This window comes from Macrobrachium rosenbergii, unplaced genomic scaffold (genome assembly GCF_040412425.1).
Source record: "Macrobrachium rosenbergii isolate ZJJX-2024 unplaced genomic scaffold, ASM4041242v1 171, whole genome shotgun sequence".
NCBI classification, from domain to species: Eukaryota; Metazoa; Arthropoda; class Malacostraca; order Decapoda; family Palaemonidae; genus Macrobrachium; species Macrobrachium rosenbergii.
The window spans coordinates 817,374-836,409 of NW_027100729.1; the positions used below are offsets into that span (position 1 = coordinate 817,374).

The 19,036-nt window shown below is 43.1% G+C and overlaps 1 protein-coding gene across 1 annotated transcript in view; it reads right to left on the reverse strand.

The window, feature by feature from the left end:
• Window positions 1–19,036, reverse strand: part of Dbp80 (putative ATP-dependent RNA helicase Dbp80) — a 39,374-nt gene that overhangs the window by 7,961 nt on the left and 12,377 nt on the right. Inside the window, exons 2-7 of the mRNA XM_067102985.1 lie at window positions 7,886–7,957; window positions 6,060–6,403; window positions 5,367–5,469; window positions 4,745–4,859; window positions 3,248–3,402; window positions 1–103 (exon numbers count right to left, since the gene is read on the reverse strand). The exon at window positions 1–103 is cut by the window's left edge and continues 92 nt beyond it. Coding sequence (XP_066959086.1) covers window positions 1–103; window positions 3,248–3,402; window positions 4,745–4,859; window positions 5,367–5,469; window positions 6,060–6,403; window positions 7,886–7,957 — 892 coding nt within the window. The remainder of the gene's footprint in view (window positions 104–3,247; window positions 3,403–4,744; window positions 4,860–5,366; window positions 5,470–6,059; window positions 6,404–7,885; window positions 7,958–19,036) is intronic.

Below are 19,036 nucleotides of genomic sequence, written 5' to 3' on the forward strand. Positions count from 1 at the left end.
TGATGGCCTCCGCAAAGGCCATGACGTCGTCCTCGTACGTCGCACTGAAAAGCATCATCTGACAGGTCTTCGGGAGCTGCTTGTGGATTCGGACGGACGTGTCCTGCGGGGTATGGGAGCAACAATTAGCCATCTGAAGTGTAACAATGTCTGACAGACAAAGGAATTCTATCATGGGACGACTATTCTACTAAGAGAAGTTTTAGAATCTCTTCCACAGCATCCGCAGCACCTGAATGAGGAGCAACAGCGCAACGTGACGCGTCTGCTGCGACGGCATGAAGATGTTTGCTGCGATAATCCCAGAGAATGCAACTTCGCTGCCCACGACACCGAGTTACTGCCAGGTGTTCGTCTCGTACGGCAAAACGACAACGGTACGGAACAGATTTTGAAAAAAGGAACATAAGCTTGCTGTCCCTAGCTGAGGGGTTATTATCAGGTCCCACTGTCAGAGAAGGCAAAGGAGACAGCCGCCTTTATTACCCACTCTGGGCTGTTCAAACATAAAAGACTTCCTTTCTGTGTGCGCAACACACCTGCCACATTTCAGAGAACGGTAAATGTTGTACGAAACAAACGGACCAAAAGTTTACTTTGCTCTATTTATGCAGGTTGAAGAAGCAACAGAGATCGCTTTATACTGTGGAGAAGAAGCTATTAGCTATAGTGTGTACCACTAGCCCCGCGAATACCTCAAATTCGCAGATACTTAAAACCCCTCTGAAAACGATAATAGCTACCTATTTTGGTCATTCAAAACACCAAAAACCCTCTAAAAATGCTCATACCTGAGTATTTTAAAACATTTATTACAAAAAATGCAATTGGTAATGAAAATGATATGAAAATACAGTAATTAGTGAATATTTACAGACAAATACGAATAGGCGAATTTTCCGCGAATAACACGTACTGCATATACGTTCCACAGAGAAATCCGCGAATAGCCAGGGGTCCACCGTACACCGACCACAACCCCCTCGTCTTCTTAAGCAGAGCTCGAAATCCGAAGCACAAGATTTTAAGATGGTCGTTACTCTCGCAACACTTCAATATCATTGTTAACCCTTAAGGGACGGCATAATTTATAATAATGTGCAGCAACCCAGACCGGGAAACTTTGAGGTCGGCAAGATAAGAAAAAAAATCACATCAATGGAAAGAGAATGACACCTACATTTACGCTTTATAAGTAAAAAAATTCTAAAAAATTTTCCCTACCTTCCTCTAGAAGTTGAAAATGACTATTTACAACCCTTTGTGGGGCCTCATTTACAAGACAATCGTAAATTTTACCAACTTATATATGTTTTTCGAATAAATAAATTAATGGTATTTTGTAAAATTATTATTACTGCTCACACAATATCAAAACGGCTAAGAAATAAAAGCAGTAACAAAATTTTTGCATATCTGTTGTAAAATATTCACGTAAATTTACGAGAACAAAGATTCAGTAGCTTTTTTTTTTACTTTGACATGCTTTTTCTAATATTTCTTTGCAATTTTCCTTGTAAAATTACATTTACAACCGACATACTATCGTAAAAGACAAAAAGAAAAAACAGCAACCCCTTCGTATATTTACAAGCAAATTTACAAAAAAACTCGTGTGAGAGAGAGAGAGAGATGCAGTACCTTCCCCCTTGAAGTCATAGGCATTACTGATCATACTGGTCTAACTCTCACGTCTGTATAAAAGTTGCCATTAGTGAATTTATAGCATATAGAAGTCTTGGCACCTTTGTTTCGAACCATTATCACCATAACAGTGGTGCGTAATTCTGCTTCACACTGAAACTCAATCAATCCGTCCACCTCCCCAAACCTGTTTTACTTCACACTGAGGCTCAATCCATCCCTTAAGGGTTAAACACATTCACGGATCCATGTATATCTATAATGTAAAAATTTGGCCCAAATAAAAACGGACCTTCTTTTGTACCAAGTATGAAAACATTCCCAATTTATTTTATCGCGCACAGGCAGTCCAAGGGTTTTGCTGGGCTCGGCTTTCGATGCTCTTCAAATATATTCATCAAAAATGATTTCCCAGGTTACAACGCACATTCCGGGGCTACGACACACGTTCTGGGGCTACGACGCACGTTCCGGGGCTATGACGCAAGTTCCGGGGCTACGATGCACGTTACGGGGTTACGGCACAAGTTCTGGGGTTATGGAGCACGTTCCGGGGTTACGACGCATGTTCCGGGGGTTACGACACACGTTCCGGGGTTACGACGCACATTCCGGGGGTTACGGCACACGTTCCGGGGTTACAGCGATGTATGTTCCGGAGTTGCAACGCACGTTCCGGGGTTACGATGTACATTCCGGGGTTGCGACACACGTTCCAGGGTTGTGAAGCATGTTCCGGGGTTATGACGCATGTTCCGGGGTTATGACGCATGTTCCGGGGTTACGATGCACGTTCCAGGGTTACGGCACATTCTGGGGTTACGGCATGTTCCGGGGTTACGATGCTACAACACATGTTCCAGGGTTACAACGCCGATCCGACAGACGAAACATGGCTCCAAAATGGCAGAATGGTCAAAATTTGGAGTTTTTTTCTTTATGAAAAACTCGATAAAAATGCAGGTTACATCGTCTTCAAGACCCCCAAAGGATTCAAAGTAAGGTTTTCTTACGATTCTCGACGATATTTCATTGTATTCTGATTGCTTATTGTTTGTGTTGGTAACGTTATAAGTGGTAATATGTTGGTATGCACAGTAAAGTTTTGCTTTATTTAATTAAACGTAATAAAGGTTTTTAGTGGGTTTTCCATGCAACCTAATATTTTATTTGGTCTACGTGTACTAATTTTGTGGACTTAACTTGAACTTTGACACAGAGAACACAGAAAAACACAACAAATTCCAAAGCTTTACAACAACGACGGAAAAATCCATTCTTTTGCCTTTAAAACAGAGGATGAAGACACAGGAGGAACAAGGAAAAATGGCAAGAATTCCAAAGCTTTAGGGAATGGTAGGAAAGAAGACCATTCATTTGAGCCTATAAAACAGAGGAGGAGGAGGAAGACAATGAGGAACAATGAAGAGAGTAAAGAATTCCAAAGCTTTACAGCAATGACGACAAAATTCAGTCTAGAGAAAAACCCTGGCCTCGTGGTGTCCCTGCCTGAAGGGGGAAAACAGAGCAATGAAAAGAATTCCAAAGCCTGGTGCCCCTTGGTGTCGGCCCTTACCTGGTGACCCTGTGTAGCAGCCCTTACCTGGTGACCCTGGGTGGCGATCATGACGTCGGCTTCGTCCAGAACGAAGACCTTGCAGTCACGGAGGTTCAGGCACTTGTACTTGGTCACCCAGTCCACCACTTTCCCAGGGGTGCCGATGACGATGTGGTCCGTTATCTTCTGGCCGCGGGGGGCTGGGGGAGATTAAAAGTGTTTGTTATTCTTGATAGTGGAAGTTTTATTTTTGGTGATAGTGGAAGTTTTATTTTTAATAGCAGAAGTTTTTATTTTTGATAGCAGAAGTTCTATTTTTGATAGCGGAAGGTTTTATTTTTGATAGCGGAAGCTTTTATTTTTGATAGCGGAAGTTTATTCTTGGTAGTGGAAGCTTTATTTTTGATAGCAGAAGCTTTATTCTTGGTAGCGGAAGCTTTATTATCGGTAGCGAAGCTTTATTTTTGATAGCGTAAGGTTTTATTTTTGATAGTGGAAGTTTTTATTTTTGAAAGAGGAAGCTTTATTCTTGGTAGTGGAAGCTTTATTTTTGATAGCGGAAGCTTTATTCTTGGTAGCGGAAGCTTTATTTTTGATAGCAGAAGTTTTATTCTTGGTAGCGGAAGTTTTATTTCTGATAGTTGAAATTTTATTTTTTATAGCGGAAGTTTTATTCTCAACAGCGGAAGCTTTAAACTCTTGACGATAGCCTTCTAACTTTCGATATTGGAAGTTTTATTTTTGGCATTAGTATAAGTTTTACTCATGACAGTTGGGGGGGGGGAGGAAAGGCATTTTTGTTATTAATTTTTCACAGTGGAAGTTCTATTTTCTGATAGCGTGAGTTTTTATTTTTGACAATGGAAGCTTTACTTTTGATAGTGTTAGTTTTTACTCTAAACATGAGAAGTTATAATCTTGACATTATATGTTTTACATTAGATTGTGGAAAACTGGTTCTTGGTAGCGGAAGTGTTACTTTTGATAGTGGAAGTTTTAATTTAGGTAGCGGAGGTCTGATGTCGAAAGGTTTACTTTTGATAGCTGTTATTAATTTTTGATAATGGAAATTTTTTTCTTGATAGAGGAGGTTTTACTTTTCATAGGTGGGGGGAAAAGGATGGCATTTTATTATTGATTCTGACAGCAGAAGTTTTATTCTTGATAGCAGAAGTTTTAATTTTGATGGGAGAAGTTTCACTTTTGACATTGGATGTTTAATTTTGATAGCAGAAGTTTCACTTTTGACATTATAAGTCTTACATTACATTGTGTACGTTTTAATCTTGATAGCAAAAGCTTTACTTTTGACAGTGTTGGTTTTATTCTTGATAGCGGAAGATTTACTTTTGACAGCGGAAGTCTTCACTCTAGACAGGAGGAACAGAAAGGCTTGAAAGGTCTAAGTGACAGGAGGAACAGAAAAGTCTGAAAGGCATAAATAAATAACAGGAGGAACAGAAAGGTCTAAGTAACAAGAGGAATAGAAAGGTTTCAAAGACTTGAGTAACAGGAGGAACAGAAGACCTTCCGCCCCCTTACCCGACTCTCCCTTGACTGCCACCCTGATGGTGATGTCCTTGCACAGGCTGCCGATCGTCTTGACCTGCTCGTACGTCTGCATGGCGAGCTCGAAGGTGGGCGACAGACACAGTGCCTGGAAGACGAATGGATGAATCAGGCGAATTGAAGATGAATTTAAGCCAAGACAAATTTAAGCCAACTGACGAATTTAAGATGAATTTAAGACGAACTGACGAATTTCAGACAGATAAACAAATTTAGGCCAACTGACGAATTTAAGACGAACGGACGAATCAGACAAATTTAAGACGAACAGACAGACTTGAGACGAACAGACAAACCTAAATTGATTTAGAACTGCAAAAATTATGATAAAAATAATTATAAAAATTGGAAAAATTATAATAATTATAATAAAGAACAATTATTAATTTATTAAGGTAATTATCTTATTTACTGCTAATTAAATTCTGTAATAATATAATTCACATATAATTAAATTACATAAATAATATTAATATTAATTAATGTAACCTTAATTCTAATTATATTAGGGTAATGATCTTATTTCTAATTATATTACATTAATATAATTTACAAGTAGTTATATAAAATAAAGTAAAAAATAGATGACGCTCACCTGGCAACACTTCTTGCTGGAGTCGATGCGGCTGAGCATCGCCAGGGAGAAGGCGGCCGTCTTGCCTGTGCCGGACTGCGACTGCGCGATCATGTTCGTGGGTCTGGAAGGAAGAGAGAGGTTTACTGAAAGGGAAAGGAACAGAAAGGTTTGAAAGGAGTAACAGAAGGAATAGAAAGGTTTGAAAGGAGTAACAGAAGGAATAGAAAGGTTTAAAAGGAGTAACAGAAGGAATAAAAAGGTTAATTGAAAGGGCATTTATTGAAAGGGAAAGTGAGAGGCACAGAAAAGTTTACTGAAAGAGAAAGTGAGAGGAGTAGAAAGGTTTGAAAGGCAAAAGTAACAGAAGGAATAGAAATGTTTACTGAAAGGGAAAGTGAGAGGAACAGAAAGGTTAGAAAGGAGTACCAGGAGGAATAGAAAGGTTAGAAAGGCAAAAGTAACAAGAGGAATAGAAAGGTTTATTGAAAGTGAAAGTGAGAGGCATAAAAAGGTCTGAAAGCATAACAGGAGGAACAGAAAGGCTAATCAAAAGAGAAAGTGAGAGGACTAGAAAGGTTAGAAAGGAGTAACAGAAAGGTTAATCGAGAGAGAAAGCGTGAGCCACAAAAACCTCTGAAAAGCCCAACGAGAGGAACAGAGAGGCTAGCCGAAAGGTGAAAACGAGAGCAACAGAGAGGCTGCCCCACTTACGGATTGGCCAACAGTGTGGGCAGGGCTGTCTCCTGGATCTTGGAGGGCAGCTTGAAGCCCATGTTGTAGATGGACTGCAGGAGCTCCGGCCGCAGGTTCAGGGACTCGAAGTCCTTCACGGAGTGCAGGGGGTTCTTGGGGTCCTGCCGCAGGATCTCCAGCTTGTTCTTGGACTCGATGATGCCCTTCCGCATCGCCTTCCGCATCAGGGAGATGTCCGCTGCCGACAGGCTGCCCTCCCCGTCCGCGCCCGGGCCGGACCCTGAAGACCCGTCAGGCTTGGCGTCTCCCGAGGGAGCGGGAGGGTCGTCCCCCCCATCTTCTGGGAGCTTGAGTTTCTCGACCTGCCGGGGGGGAAGGGGGGGGGGTTAGATTTCAGAGGGTGCAACGTGGACCGGATGTTCGGGAATCGATCTGGCCGTAAGTAGCTACCTCAACCAGCCTGATTCCTGAGTGGACAACAGTGAGGAATCGATTTGGCCTTAAGTAGCTACTTAAACTCAGCCTTGTCCATTCAGGAATCGAGCTGGGTTAGGTAGCTACTTACGGCCAAATCAATTCCTCGGCATCGTCCACTCAGGAATCGAGCTGGTTTAAGTAGCTACTTACCACCACATCAATTCCCTGGAATCGTCCATTCAGGAATTGATGACACTGATGGGGAACCAAGCTCGTTTAAGTAGCTACTTACCGCCACATCGATTCCTTGGTATCGTCCATTCAGGAATTGACAACATTGCTGAGGAATTGAGCTGCTTTAAGTAGCTACTTACAACCAAATCGAGATTCCTTGGAATCATCCCTTCAGGAACTGACGACCCCGAGGAACAGAGCTGGTTTAAGTAGCTACTTTCATAATCGAGACCTTTACAGAAATCAAATTCTAGAAACTGACAATGAATTGCGTGCAATTTAAATAGCCGTCAGATACATGCACTTAGAGATATAATAATAATAATAATAATAATATAATTAATAATAATAATTCAATCAATATAAAGCACAATGACAGCAACAAACCAACAGGAATGTCAGGCAGAAATCCCCACTTAACTGCGCTGTTAACTGGAAATTGGCAGCACTGAATGGCGCTGTTAAGCGGAGATTGGCAGCACCGAAATCCCAGCGCAACAGTGCTGTTAAGCGGAGCTTGGCGCCGAAATGCCTGCCCAACAGCAACAAAATCCCTGCTTAACGGCACCATTAAGCGGAGATCGGCACCCAAAATCCGGTTAACGACGCCGTTAACCGATACCACCGGTAAGCGGCGACTGCCTGTACTAACGGTCGCTAGGATATTGAAAAATCGGCGGAGAATAAAAAATATATTGAATAACTTAAAAAAATACAAATTACAGCATGCAAGATACGAACATCCACATAATAGGTAATTAGGTGCAGGGCATCCATTCACGAGAATACATAATACATTTCACAAGAATACACAATGCATAATCAGGTGCAGCGCATCCATTCACGAAATTACACAATACACAATCGGGAGCAGCGCATCCATTCGCAAGAATACGTAGTATGTGATTAGGTGCAATGCATCCATTCACGAGAAGACGTAAGATGCAGGAAAAGGAAAATCACCACATAGTGACGAAATACATAAGCCAAGAGCTACAGTGCTTCCACGATACAAGGAGAGTACATGGCATATAGTGTATATGGATCTATATAAGGATATGTAGATTAACTATGCAAACAAACCAAAGGCAAAAAAAAAAAATTTAATCCATTTTTTTTAAGCAATACCCACTGGCCACCAGACACCCCACCACAGGGGCCCTTCCCCCCCCACTGCTGCCGCTCTCGCTCACCTTGTTCGCCAACTCCTTGGTGGAGGATTCCTCGCCTTCCTGCGCCTCGGCCGCTTTCGCCCAGTCGCTGTTCTGCAGAGAGAGAGCGAGCGGTTGTCTGTCACCTGGATGCTGTTTCGTTTTGGTCTCTCTTTATCTCTCTGTCTCTCTCTCTCTCTTTCTCTGTCTCAGGCTGTCTGTGCATGTGTGTGTGTGTGTGTGTGATTTCTCTCTCTCTCTCTCTCTCTCTCTCCTCATTATCTCTCTCTCTGCCTTTCTGTCTGCTTGTATGTGTGAGAGATTCTCTCTCTCTCTCTCTCTCTCTTATCTCTCTCTCTCTCTCTCTCTCTCTCTCTCTCTCTCTCTCTCTCTCTCTCTCTCTCTCTCTGTCTGAATCTCTCTCTCTCTCTCTTTGAAGGGTCTGACTTTGGTTGACTTGGTTGCATATACAGACACTACTTATGCCAGATAGATAAATAGATAGGTAGATAGAACACTATGCAATTTAGGCTAAAGGCCAAGCGCTGGGGCCTACAAGGTAATTCAGCGCTGAAAGAAAAATTACTGTAGAGATATTATGAATTCACATCTTACAGTATTAACTTTATTTTTTCAAGGGGCGGAAATGGCGAGGAGGGTAATGGACGGAGTCTCGGCCCGGTTATCAACAGCGATAACCGGTTATCGGCCGCATAAGAGACCGCCCTCACAGTAGGCGGGAACTCGTTCCTGAGCGTACTGTAACTAAACTTGACCAGAGAACGACCTGCCCGCCATTTTCTTGTTGTTTGACCAATTAAATATTAAGTCAAAAGGTGCAAATTCAGCAATAAATGTGCCCTGGACAATATTTTACCCTATTAAAGATTATATTTATGTCATGGTCTTTTGAATGCCATAGCTTTTTGTTGGGTGAGTCGGTAGAGCTGCAGACTGGCACTCGCTGGGCCGGAGTTTGATTCCCCGGCTGGCTGATGAAGAGTTAGAGGAATTTATTTCTGGTGATAGAAATTCATTTCTCGCTATAATGTGGTTTGGATTCCACAATAAGCTGTAGGTCCCGTTCCTAAGTAGCCAATTGGTTCTTAGCCACATAAAATAAGTCTAATACTTTGGGCCAGCCCTCTCTAGGAGAGCTGTTAATCAGCTCAGTGGTCTGGTAAAACTAAGGTATACTTAACTTTTTTTTTAATGCCAGCAGTTAAGAAGTATATTTGGAGGAGAAGGGTTTGGAATTTTTAAGGTCCCGATGGTGTTGGACAACGCCCCTGGCCACCCTAATAATCTGGGTGAGATTTATCCCGAAGTGAAGGTCGTCTACCTTCCGCCAACACTACATCGCTTCACCAGCCGACAGACCAGGGAGTCATTGCTAGCTTCAAGGCTTACTACGCCAGGAGGACATTTCGCCGTGTCCTCAGGGTCGCCAAAAATGGCAGCGACAAGCTGGACATCAAGCGAGTCTGGAAGGGCTACAGTATTTTAGATGCTGTAAGAAACATTGAGTAAAAAACAAGGTCTGGAAATCCAATTCGAATGGGGACTGGAAGAAGCTGCGTCAGGGAGAGACTCTTGACGCTGTGAGAGAGACGGAACGTTGTTCGCTACAGCAAGAAGCTCAATTTGGAGTCGCCAGCAGAGGACCTCACTGAACTACAGAAGCAGGTGATCGAGGAGGAGGAGGAGGAAGGGGCACCAGCCCCAAAGCCCAGGGCATTAAGCGTTATGGGCTCGTCACACGCTTTGGCCCGCTTTGAGCAAGGGCTGGTAGTGATCGAGGAACAGGACCTCTCCTGGTGAGGAATTACCTTTATTTACTTGTTTTGTTGCTGTACAATACAGTACAGTACATATGTACATTGTTTTACACTGTAAAGTGCTGTACCTGTACAATATACCGGTGTACCGTACATTGCTGTATACTTATGCAGTACTGTTGCATAACCCCATTTTTTTCATTATCATTCCAAAATTGAGCCTTATGTTGGTTGACATATGACCCAGATTCCCTTGAAGGAACCTTTGAAGGTTTCCTCCCACAGGAGTCAACTTACTTATTACTGTATTTTCATGTAACTTTTATGACTATTAGCCCTTTGTTGGCCGAGTTGGTTGAGCTTCAGACCGTCATTCGATGGGCCGGAGTTCGATTCCCGCCGCCGGCTGATGAAGAGTTAGAGGAATTTATTTCTGGTGATAGAAATTCATTTCTCGCTATAATGTGGTTCGGATTCCACAATAAGCTGTAGGTCCCGTTGCTAAGTAACCAATTGGTTCTTAGCCACGTAAAATAAGTGTAATCCTTCGGGCCAGCCCTAGGAGAGCTGTTAATCAGCTCAGTGGTCTGGTAAAACTAAGCTATACTTACTTATGACTAAATGCACTTTTTGTGATAAAACTATTAAAATACTCTGGTATGAGCATTTTTAAGAGGGTTTTTTGGTGTCTGAACTATCAAAAATGACATTTTTATAATGAAAATAAAGTTTTACATATACTTACCAAATAATTACATAGCTATAGTTTCTACTTTACATGGCAGCTCAAAATTCGAAATTTGCGGTAGCGCTCTTCTGTTCTGGGTGTAGGTACGCTGCCCCGCCCACTATCGGGGAAGAATAGGTACAACGTAGCTAAAGAGCCCAATTCGTTTACGCTCTATGCCCATGAGAGGGGAGGAGGGCGGGCTCCGATCATGTAATTATTTGGTAAGTATATATAAAACTTTATTTGACTATAAAAATGTCATTTTTATATAAGTAACTTACCAAATAATTACATAGCTGAATCCCACTTTGAGTGGAGGTGGGATGAATGGACATATACGACCCAAAAAACTACTCGATATGGAGGGTAATTTGGGATAGCAAATTAGCTAGCATCTTGGATCCAATGCTTGTTGCAACCTTGCCTGGTGAGGGAGCACCAGCGGATGGGTACTGCCTCTGGTCGTGGCTCCCCTCGACCTGTAGCGGAGTGGCGGTAGAGCCAAGGGTCGCCTCTACTGAGTGGGTGCTCTGCAACGTAGGAGGTCAATCGCAGGTTGCCAAAGCTAAAAATCCCAAAGGGTCACATATAAATAGTATGTGGATCTGCCCTGCCCTGGGCACAGTACAACAGAACAACAAGGACCAGATAAAATGAACCTGAACCACATGACATTTTAGCCAAAACCATAAAATAGAGATTGGTGACACTCACGACTCAGCGTCCACCAGACTTCCCAAGAAGTACAACTATCCTTATTCAAGGAGAGTGGATGGAGGGAAAGGGAAGGCGTTCCTCCTATCCTTCATCCCCCAATACCACGCCGGCTGCCAAGAACGGACGTAAAGTACGGCACTTTTCGTACACTGTTTCAACGTCCCGTAAGTAAAGCATGGCAAACACTGACTTGCACCTCCAAAATGTAGTTTGCAAAATTGAAGAGAGAGACAGGTTACGTTTAAAAGACAAAGACGTCGCCACGGCTCTTATTTCATGAGACTTTACTTTGCACAAGGGTAGTAAATCGTCTTGAACCCCCGAATGTGCTTCCGAAATCACAGATCTTAAAAAGAATGATACTGTAGTGCATTCTTGGACAAAGGACGGTTGGGGTTTTTAATAGAACACCAAAGATTAGGGGCTGATCCTCTAAGGTTTTTGGTTCTCTCGAGGTATACTCTTAGAGCTCTTACCGGGCAGAGGACTTTCTCTTGATCGGATGGGCCTGGTACTTCTGAGAGGCTCTTGATAGAAAAGGAGCGAGGCCAAGGGTTAGCCGGGTCCTCATTTTTGGCCAAAAAATCCAATATTAGCAAGTATACTGCATTGCCTTGTGAGAAACCAATCCTTTTATCAATGGCAAGAAGCTCGCTGGCTATCTTGGCTGTAGCCAGTGTCACCAAGAATAATGTCTTCTTCTTCGTAAGATTCCGAAGTGACGACGACTCCAAAGGTTCAAACGGTGGTCCTGAAAGCCAGTTGAGGACCAATTCAAGTTCCAAGAGACTCCTGAGGGTTTAGCTTGCTTACTAGTATTCAAATGTTTGATTAAATCACTGATGTCTTGGTTTGAAGACAGGTCTAGTCCTCTATGTTTGAATACTGAGCTCCACATCGCTCTGTAACCCTTGACGGTAGCTGTTGTGAGCCCTTTTGATACTCTGAGATATAGAAGAAAATCTGCGATTTGGTCTACAGACGTTTGAGAAGAGGAAATATTTCGCTTTCGGCACCACTTCCTAAAAACTGCCCACTTGGACTGGTAGACTGCAGAGGAAGATTGTCACCTGCACCAAGCAATAGCCTCTGCAGCCTTCCTTGAAAATCCTTTCGCTCTGACAAACTTCGTGACAGTCTGAAGCCTGTCAGAGCGAGAGTGGATAACCCTTGATGGTATCGGAGAAGACTTCTCCTCTGAGGAAGTAGCCTTGGGAAGTCTGTCAAAAGGCTCAACAGATCGGGGAACCACTCTTTGTGTGGCCAAAAGGGAGCGACTAGGGTCACTGACACGTTGTTGTGTGAATTGAACTTCCTCAACACTTCCCTCACTATGCTGAAAGGAAGGGAAGGAGTAAAGGTCGAGGTTCGACCAGTCCTGCAACATGGCATCTGTTGCCCATGCTTGTGGGTCCAGAGCCGGGGAGCAATACAAAGGAAGACGATAGTTCCTTGATATCACAAACAGGTCTATGGATGTCTTTCCCCACAGCTTCCACAGGTCGGTGCACACCTGTGGATTGGGTGTCCATTCCGTTGGTGGGACCTGTTTGCCACAACTCAATTCGTCCCAAGGACGTTCATCTTGCCCTGAATGAAGCCAGTCACTAATTGGGTCTTGTTGCTCTTTGCCCAAAGAAGGAAATCCTTTGTCACTTCATAGAGCGTAAAAGAATGGGTCCCTCCTTGACTCTTGACATACGCTAGGGCGGTCATGCTGTCCGAATGAACCGCTACTGTATTGTGGAAGGTCAGCACTGCAAAGTGTTGAAGTGCCAGATGAATCGCTTTTAGTTCCTTTACGTTGATGTGGAGGTTTCTTTCGGAAGGAGACCACGTTCCTGACACCTCCGTGTTGTTGAGAAGGGCTCCCCTACCCAGATCCAAAGCGTCAAAGAATAACGTTAGGTCGGGGTTTGTTGGAGCCAGAGACCTTCCTGTCGAGAATCTGTCTTCTGCTAGCCGCCATCTGAGGTCTTCTTTTATTTGGGGAGTGATGCTGAAAATGAATGAGACCGGGAACGACTTCCTTTTCCAATTGGCCGCGAGGTAAAATTGCAGTGCTCTTGTTATAGCCTGCCTAATGGAACGAACTTCTCTATGGAAGAGAGAGTTCCGAGAAGACTCGTCCATGTGTTGGCTGAGCAAGAGTGGCGAGTTACGAAGTCCTGGACTTTCTTCCAGCAAGATAGTACCCTTTGTTGGGATGGAAAAGCCCGAAAACTCTGAGAGTCTATCGCTATCCCCAATTATAGAATAGACTGAGTCGGAACTAACTGTGACTTCTTGAAGTTTATTAAAAGGCCTAAATCTTGGGCAGAGACGAAGAGTTTTCTGCAGGTCCTCCGTGCACTGATAATCTCGAGGGGGGAGCGTAGGAGCTGAATCGTCCAGGTACAGAGAGATGTTTATCCCCATAAGATGTAGCCATTTCGCTGGGGGGGGAGCGAGTACCGGGTAAAAACTTGAGGGGCCGTGGATAGTCCGAAGCAGAGTGCCCAAAACTGGAAGACTCTGTCCTGGAACACGAATCTCAGATACTTCCTGGAGTCCGGATGAACTGGAATGTGGAAGTACGCATCTTGCATGTCGATCGTAACCATCCAGTCTCCCTGATGGATGGCTGACAAAACTGACCGATTCGTCTCCATTTTGAATTTCGTCATTTGAACGAAGCGGTTCAGGGCACCGACGTCCAGGACAGGTCTCCATCCTCCCGGTGACTTGGGAACCACTTCCCGAAGATAGGGCAAAAACCTCTCTGAGTCTAAAGGCTGCTAAGCTCATGGGAGAGTTACTACATTTCTCCTGATTTCCACAGCCTTCTCTTTTTCAGCATCCAGAGCTCCACATTTTCTTCTCCCATACTGTCCAGAAATGGGAAAGTCTCTCTGACTGGAACACGGAGGAGGCTGCCTCATTTGATAAGAGTTTATTTGTTGATGGGTTTCCTAGATGGCCTGGAGGGGATTGCGGAGGTTGGCTCTCTTAAAACCTTCAGAACCCAAGGGTTGTTGCTGCATTTGTGCTTCTCCCTCTTGCAGAAACTTGGTTCTTTTGGTGGATTGGTGAGGAGGTTTTGAGCTGACTACTTCTGTAGATCCACTGTAATCTGTTCCAGTGTCTCCTGTGGGAACAGACTGGTCCTTGTCCAGGGGTGCAAAAAAAGTTAAGTATATCTTGGTTTAACCAGACCACTGAGCTGATTAACAGCTCTCTAGGGCTGGCCTCGAAAGGATTAGATTTATTTTTGCAGTGGCTAAGAACCCTAAGAACCAATTGGTTACCTAGCAATGGGACCTTGCTTAATGTGGAAAACCACATTATTTGGTGGATTGAATTTCTATCACCAGAAACAAATTTCTTCTTGTTCTTCACTGGCGGTGAAATTCTGACCAACAGAGTGGTAGCTGAGAACGGAACCCGCTCACCCAGCGAGGAACTAGGGGTGCAAAAAGAAGCAAAGAACGTTCTGATGGGGTGACTCCTTTTGCTGTGTACGAACACCACAAATCTCGTTTCTTGAGGACTCCTGTCGTGAAGATGGTTGCTAGTTCTAGTGCTCCATCTCTTACGGCTCTATCCGTGCACCCCAGTACTCCCAGTCAGTACAAAGCGAAGTTTTCTTGCAGGCCGTACAGTCTTCTATCTTCTTGGCTAGGGCTCCCACCGTCCAATCTAGAAAACTAAAGACCTTGAAGACTTTGAATATATCTTTAAGAAGATGGTCCAACTCCGAGGTTGTGAAGAGAATTCTGGCCGAAGAGAAAGCTGAGTGACGAGAAGCATCTATGATACTGGAGAAGTCCCCTTGTGAGGAGGCAGAAACTCCCAAGGAAGGAGCTTCTCCGGTTGCATAAGACAGATACTTCTGCCTTACCAAACGAGAGGGAGGCGCACAGAAAACCCCCTTCCCGACTTTCCTCTTCTCTGCTAGCCAGGCATCCATGCGGCTGAGAGCTTTCTTCGACTACGAAGACAACACCATAAGCGGCAATCTGGCGGTACTGGTGGCTGTCGCATCAAGTAGGCCGAACACAGCGATAATGGGATGAATGGAGGTAGCAGACCAGGAAAAACCTGAGCAGTGCCAAGTAATGAAAGGTAGGTTGCTCCTCTTCTGCAGGTTCCTCGACGGACAAAACGGGTGATCCTGGGGGTTCCACGGTGCCTTGCACTACTGTACTGGAGTTGGCTTCTCAAGAAGGCTCAACACTTTATCAAGCCGGAGTTGAAGCGGCGCCAATGAGGGATCTTGAGAAACAGACGGAAATTTTCTTGCAGCATCCAAAACTGGAATTTCTCCTTGCGGGGGCATGAAGAAATTAGAAGTGGGGTGGAATACGAGAGAGGCGCCCCCCGCGACTGGACGCACGGACGACGGGCGCCCACCTGCTGTTGAAGCAGACACTGACTCCTTGGAAGCGACTGCATTGTCTGTGGACACTTGTCGCCCCAAGGATGGGCGCTCGGCGATCTGACGTTCCCTCAGAGGAATCTGGGCGCTCACGAACAGGTAAGGTGAGAGGTGCGCGCTCATGCGATGGGCGCTCTAGAGATGAAAGCTTGGATGCCGAACGATCTACGAGTTGGTGCTTGGGCGCACCACTAAGGAGAAACTCGGATGCTGAACTTGATCTGTGAGTTGGCGCTGGACTGGCACACACTTGTTCACTGGACGGAACGCACTTTCGCACCTGAAAGGGAGCGAGAATCTCTTGTTGGCAAATCCCAAAAACTACAAGAAGGGAGAGGGCTATGTTCTCTCTCTACTGCTCGCTTACAAGATGGGGGTGAATCTGAATCCACTGAAGCACCTGGCCTTTTCAGTGGCCTAGATACTTGGGCAAAACGGTCACTGCATTTCTTAGATGCGGGAGAATCTGAATCACTTGAAGAAAGGGTATGGGTATCCATTCTAACACCTTTCCAACGGTATTCTTCCGCAGCCTGGGATCGGCGGACAACAGGCTCGGATGAGGCGATGACTGCTCGTGGGCAAACCCCACCGACCTCCCTTGGACTGCCAGTTTGCTTCCTCCCATGTTTGCAAGGGGAGTTTAGCAGGGACCTTGGTCTCACTTCACAGCCACACTGACACATCACTTGACACAACACTAAAATTTGTCCATTAGGACCTTCACAGAGTTCCCAATCTGGGAAACAGTATTAACAAGCAAATTAAATTTTTTATCTACCCATGCTTCTAAGCTGGCAATGGCATTGGGTTCAGCAGAATGAGAGCTACTGTAGGTACAGGAGTGACAGGAAAAGCCGGAGGACTGGAAATGGGAGAAAAAGCTGTCACAGGCGTTGAAGGGATAGGCAAAACATCAATATCATCCCTTGAAGAATGACCTACGCTAGCAGAAGCCTTTGCTTCAGCCCTAGCTGTAGCTTTTCTAATTCGGTCATGTTTTCAACTTGTCTAAGTGAGTCTGTAAAGTCTTCCAGTTTACCCTTCTCCCAGTCCTTACATTCGTCACAATTCAATTCAGGAGAACAAATTTGTTCCCTACAAGTACAACAAATGGTATGTTGTGTCGTATTTTACCGACATAAGTCTAGTTTTGCAGCCTTTGCTGCCAGACAAATGCTGGAATAAACTAGAGTCACAAATGGTCAAAATTCCAAATGAATAAGTCACAATCAAGAAGTCATCCAAAAATCTAGCTAAGCTAGATACCTGCGCTACCAAAAAAAAGAGTACTTCACCAAAGACGATCTCCGACCATCCGCAAAAAATGAAAACGAGCTGCTAATAACCGAGTCATTAACCAAGAAACGGATTGAGCTCCTTAGCTAGGTTGTACCTATTCTTCCCCGATAGTGGGCAACATACCTACACCTAAAACAAAAGAGCGCTACCGCGAATTTCGAATTTTGAGCTGCCGTGTAAAGTAGAAACTATAGCTATGTAATTATTTGGTAAGTTACTTATATAAAATAGGCAGTTCTAAGTGTTTTTAGATTTTAAAGGAAGTGGAAGCTTTTATGGAATATAAGACCATCCTGTCACTGGGACCTACAAATAGCTAAACCATTCAGTGTTGAAAGGAAAACTTGAAAACACTTTGAAAGGTGTAACATTTTGGATAGTTCAAACACCAAAAAATTTGTTGCAACTTTTATATCTGAGTTTTTCATAGTTTCATCACAAAAAGTGCATTTAATCATGAAAATGAGATGAAAATTCAGAATCAATGAATATTTCTCTAAAAGATACTGAAGGGTGAATTTTCTGCAATAATGAAAAGAAAAACCTGATATCAGAGTCCGTGAATGCACCATGAGTACTGTATTTATCTTTATCCCTCCCTGTACAATTTTTACTGAATATTTTGTGATTTTTAAACTGAAAATAACTCTGTACAGTACTGTAATGCAAAAACTAATTTTAATGTTTTCATTACAGACTGTGTACCTGACTTTATTCATCAGTAACTTTGGTATAAAAAAACTCTGTAGTGTCTGTGAAAAGAAATGGAACTGTTAGAACCAAAATGACAGACATCTCCCACAACAGTTGTACCTTTCAAAATCACTGAAATTAGTGAGAATTCTTCTTTTTTTTTTTTTTCAATTTTATACATTTTAATTGTTTCACTAAAATACTGTACCTTTAGAGTTGCATACAGGTGACAGTATGTACTGTGCTGATGGGAAAAGAATCTGTACTGTAAATAAATAATGAAATACTGTATATACTGCAAAAGTGCAGTTCTAAGTCATTTTCAAAACCACTAAAATGAATCCAAGTGCTTTCACCAACAGTTTTCAAGTCATTCCCAACTACAAAACAGAATTACAAGTATTTCCTATCAGTAACAACGTGTAAAGTTGGGCTTTCATCATTTTGGGGAGAACAGTAAGTCCAATGTTTATTTGGGTTTATCCCACAATAAAGATTTGCACAAAATTTCCAAAATTTTTTAAAACCATTTATAAACATTAGAACTGCCTATTTTTTAGTTTAAACACAAGACACCCCCTCTAAAAACACTAATATTGAGTATTAATAATTTTATCAACCAAAAAACTTTTATGAAAATGATAAAGTTGTAATCAATGAATATTTCTCATGGAAAATTCAAGTAAAAAATCAAGTTTCCGCGAATAATGGGTAGAATTTTCCACAGGAAGTCCGCAAGTAGAACCGGATTAATTCACTGTACCCAATATTTTACTGTATACTTGCTGAATTATAAATCAAAAAAGATTACTTAAAATAAGTTTGAAAATTGCCCAAATAACTTTATCGCTGGGATTTTGCATTGTCAATCCCGCTGAAACGTCGAACCTTGCCCCGTAACGATAACCGGGGACTCTTAACTCAATTTTTTGTCTGTTTTTCACTCTCCGTTAAATCAGGAACCGAAACGGGCGAGGGGTCCACTGTACTGCTATCTTCAGTTCATGGTAAAGAGTGCATAGCATTACGGCATTTCTTGGTTTCTGTTGCTGCCTGATGGCAAATCGATCTTGCCACAGCAGCCTTCAGTAATAATGCATTAAAGAGAATATATACCGTACTGAATTAGATTTTAATTATAGGGCGTCTCCAACTTACGGCAGCTTCTCAGCGACTTACGGTGCAGCGCCAGAACGGATCTTCCGCCATAAGTTGACGACCTACTATTCCAACCTTCCTGGGTTGCAAAGATGAAGACTTACAACGCCCGTCCGATTGAAAAAGAAATATGGCTCCAAAAAGGGCAGGATGGACAAAATTTGGAGGTTTTTTGATGATAAACTCAATAAAAATGTAAGTTACGTCATTTACAAGACTCCCTAATGATTAAAAGTAAGGTTTTCTTGCGATTTTCAATGATATCTTGGGTGTCGTTAATGTAAATGCTCTAGCTCAATGTATATAACTTACTATAGATGGTATGAAAGATATGTAGTTATATAATTTGGACTGATTGTATTTTAGGCCACTCCAGTGAGTGTGGAGAATTTGAACTC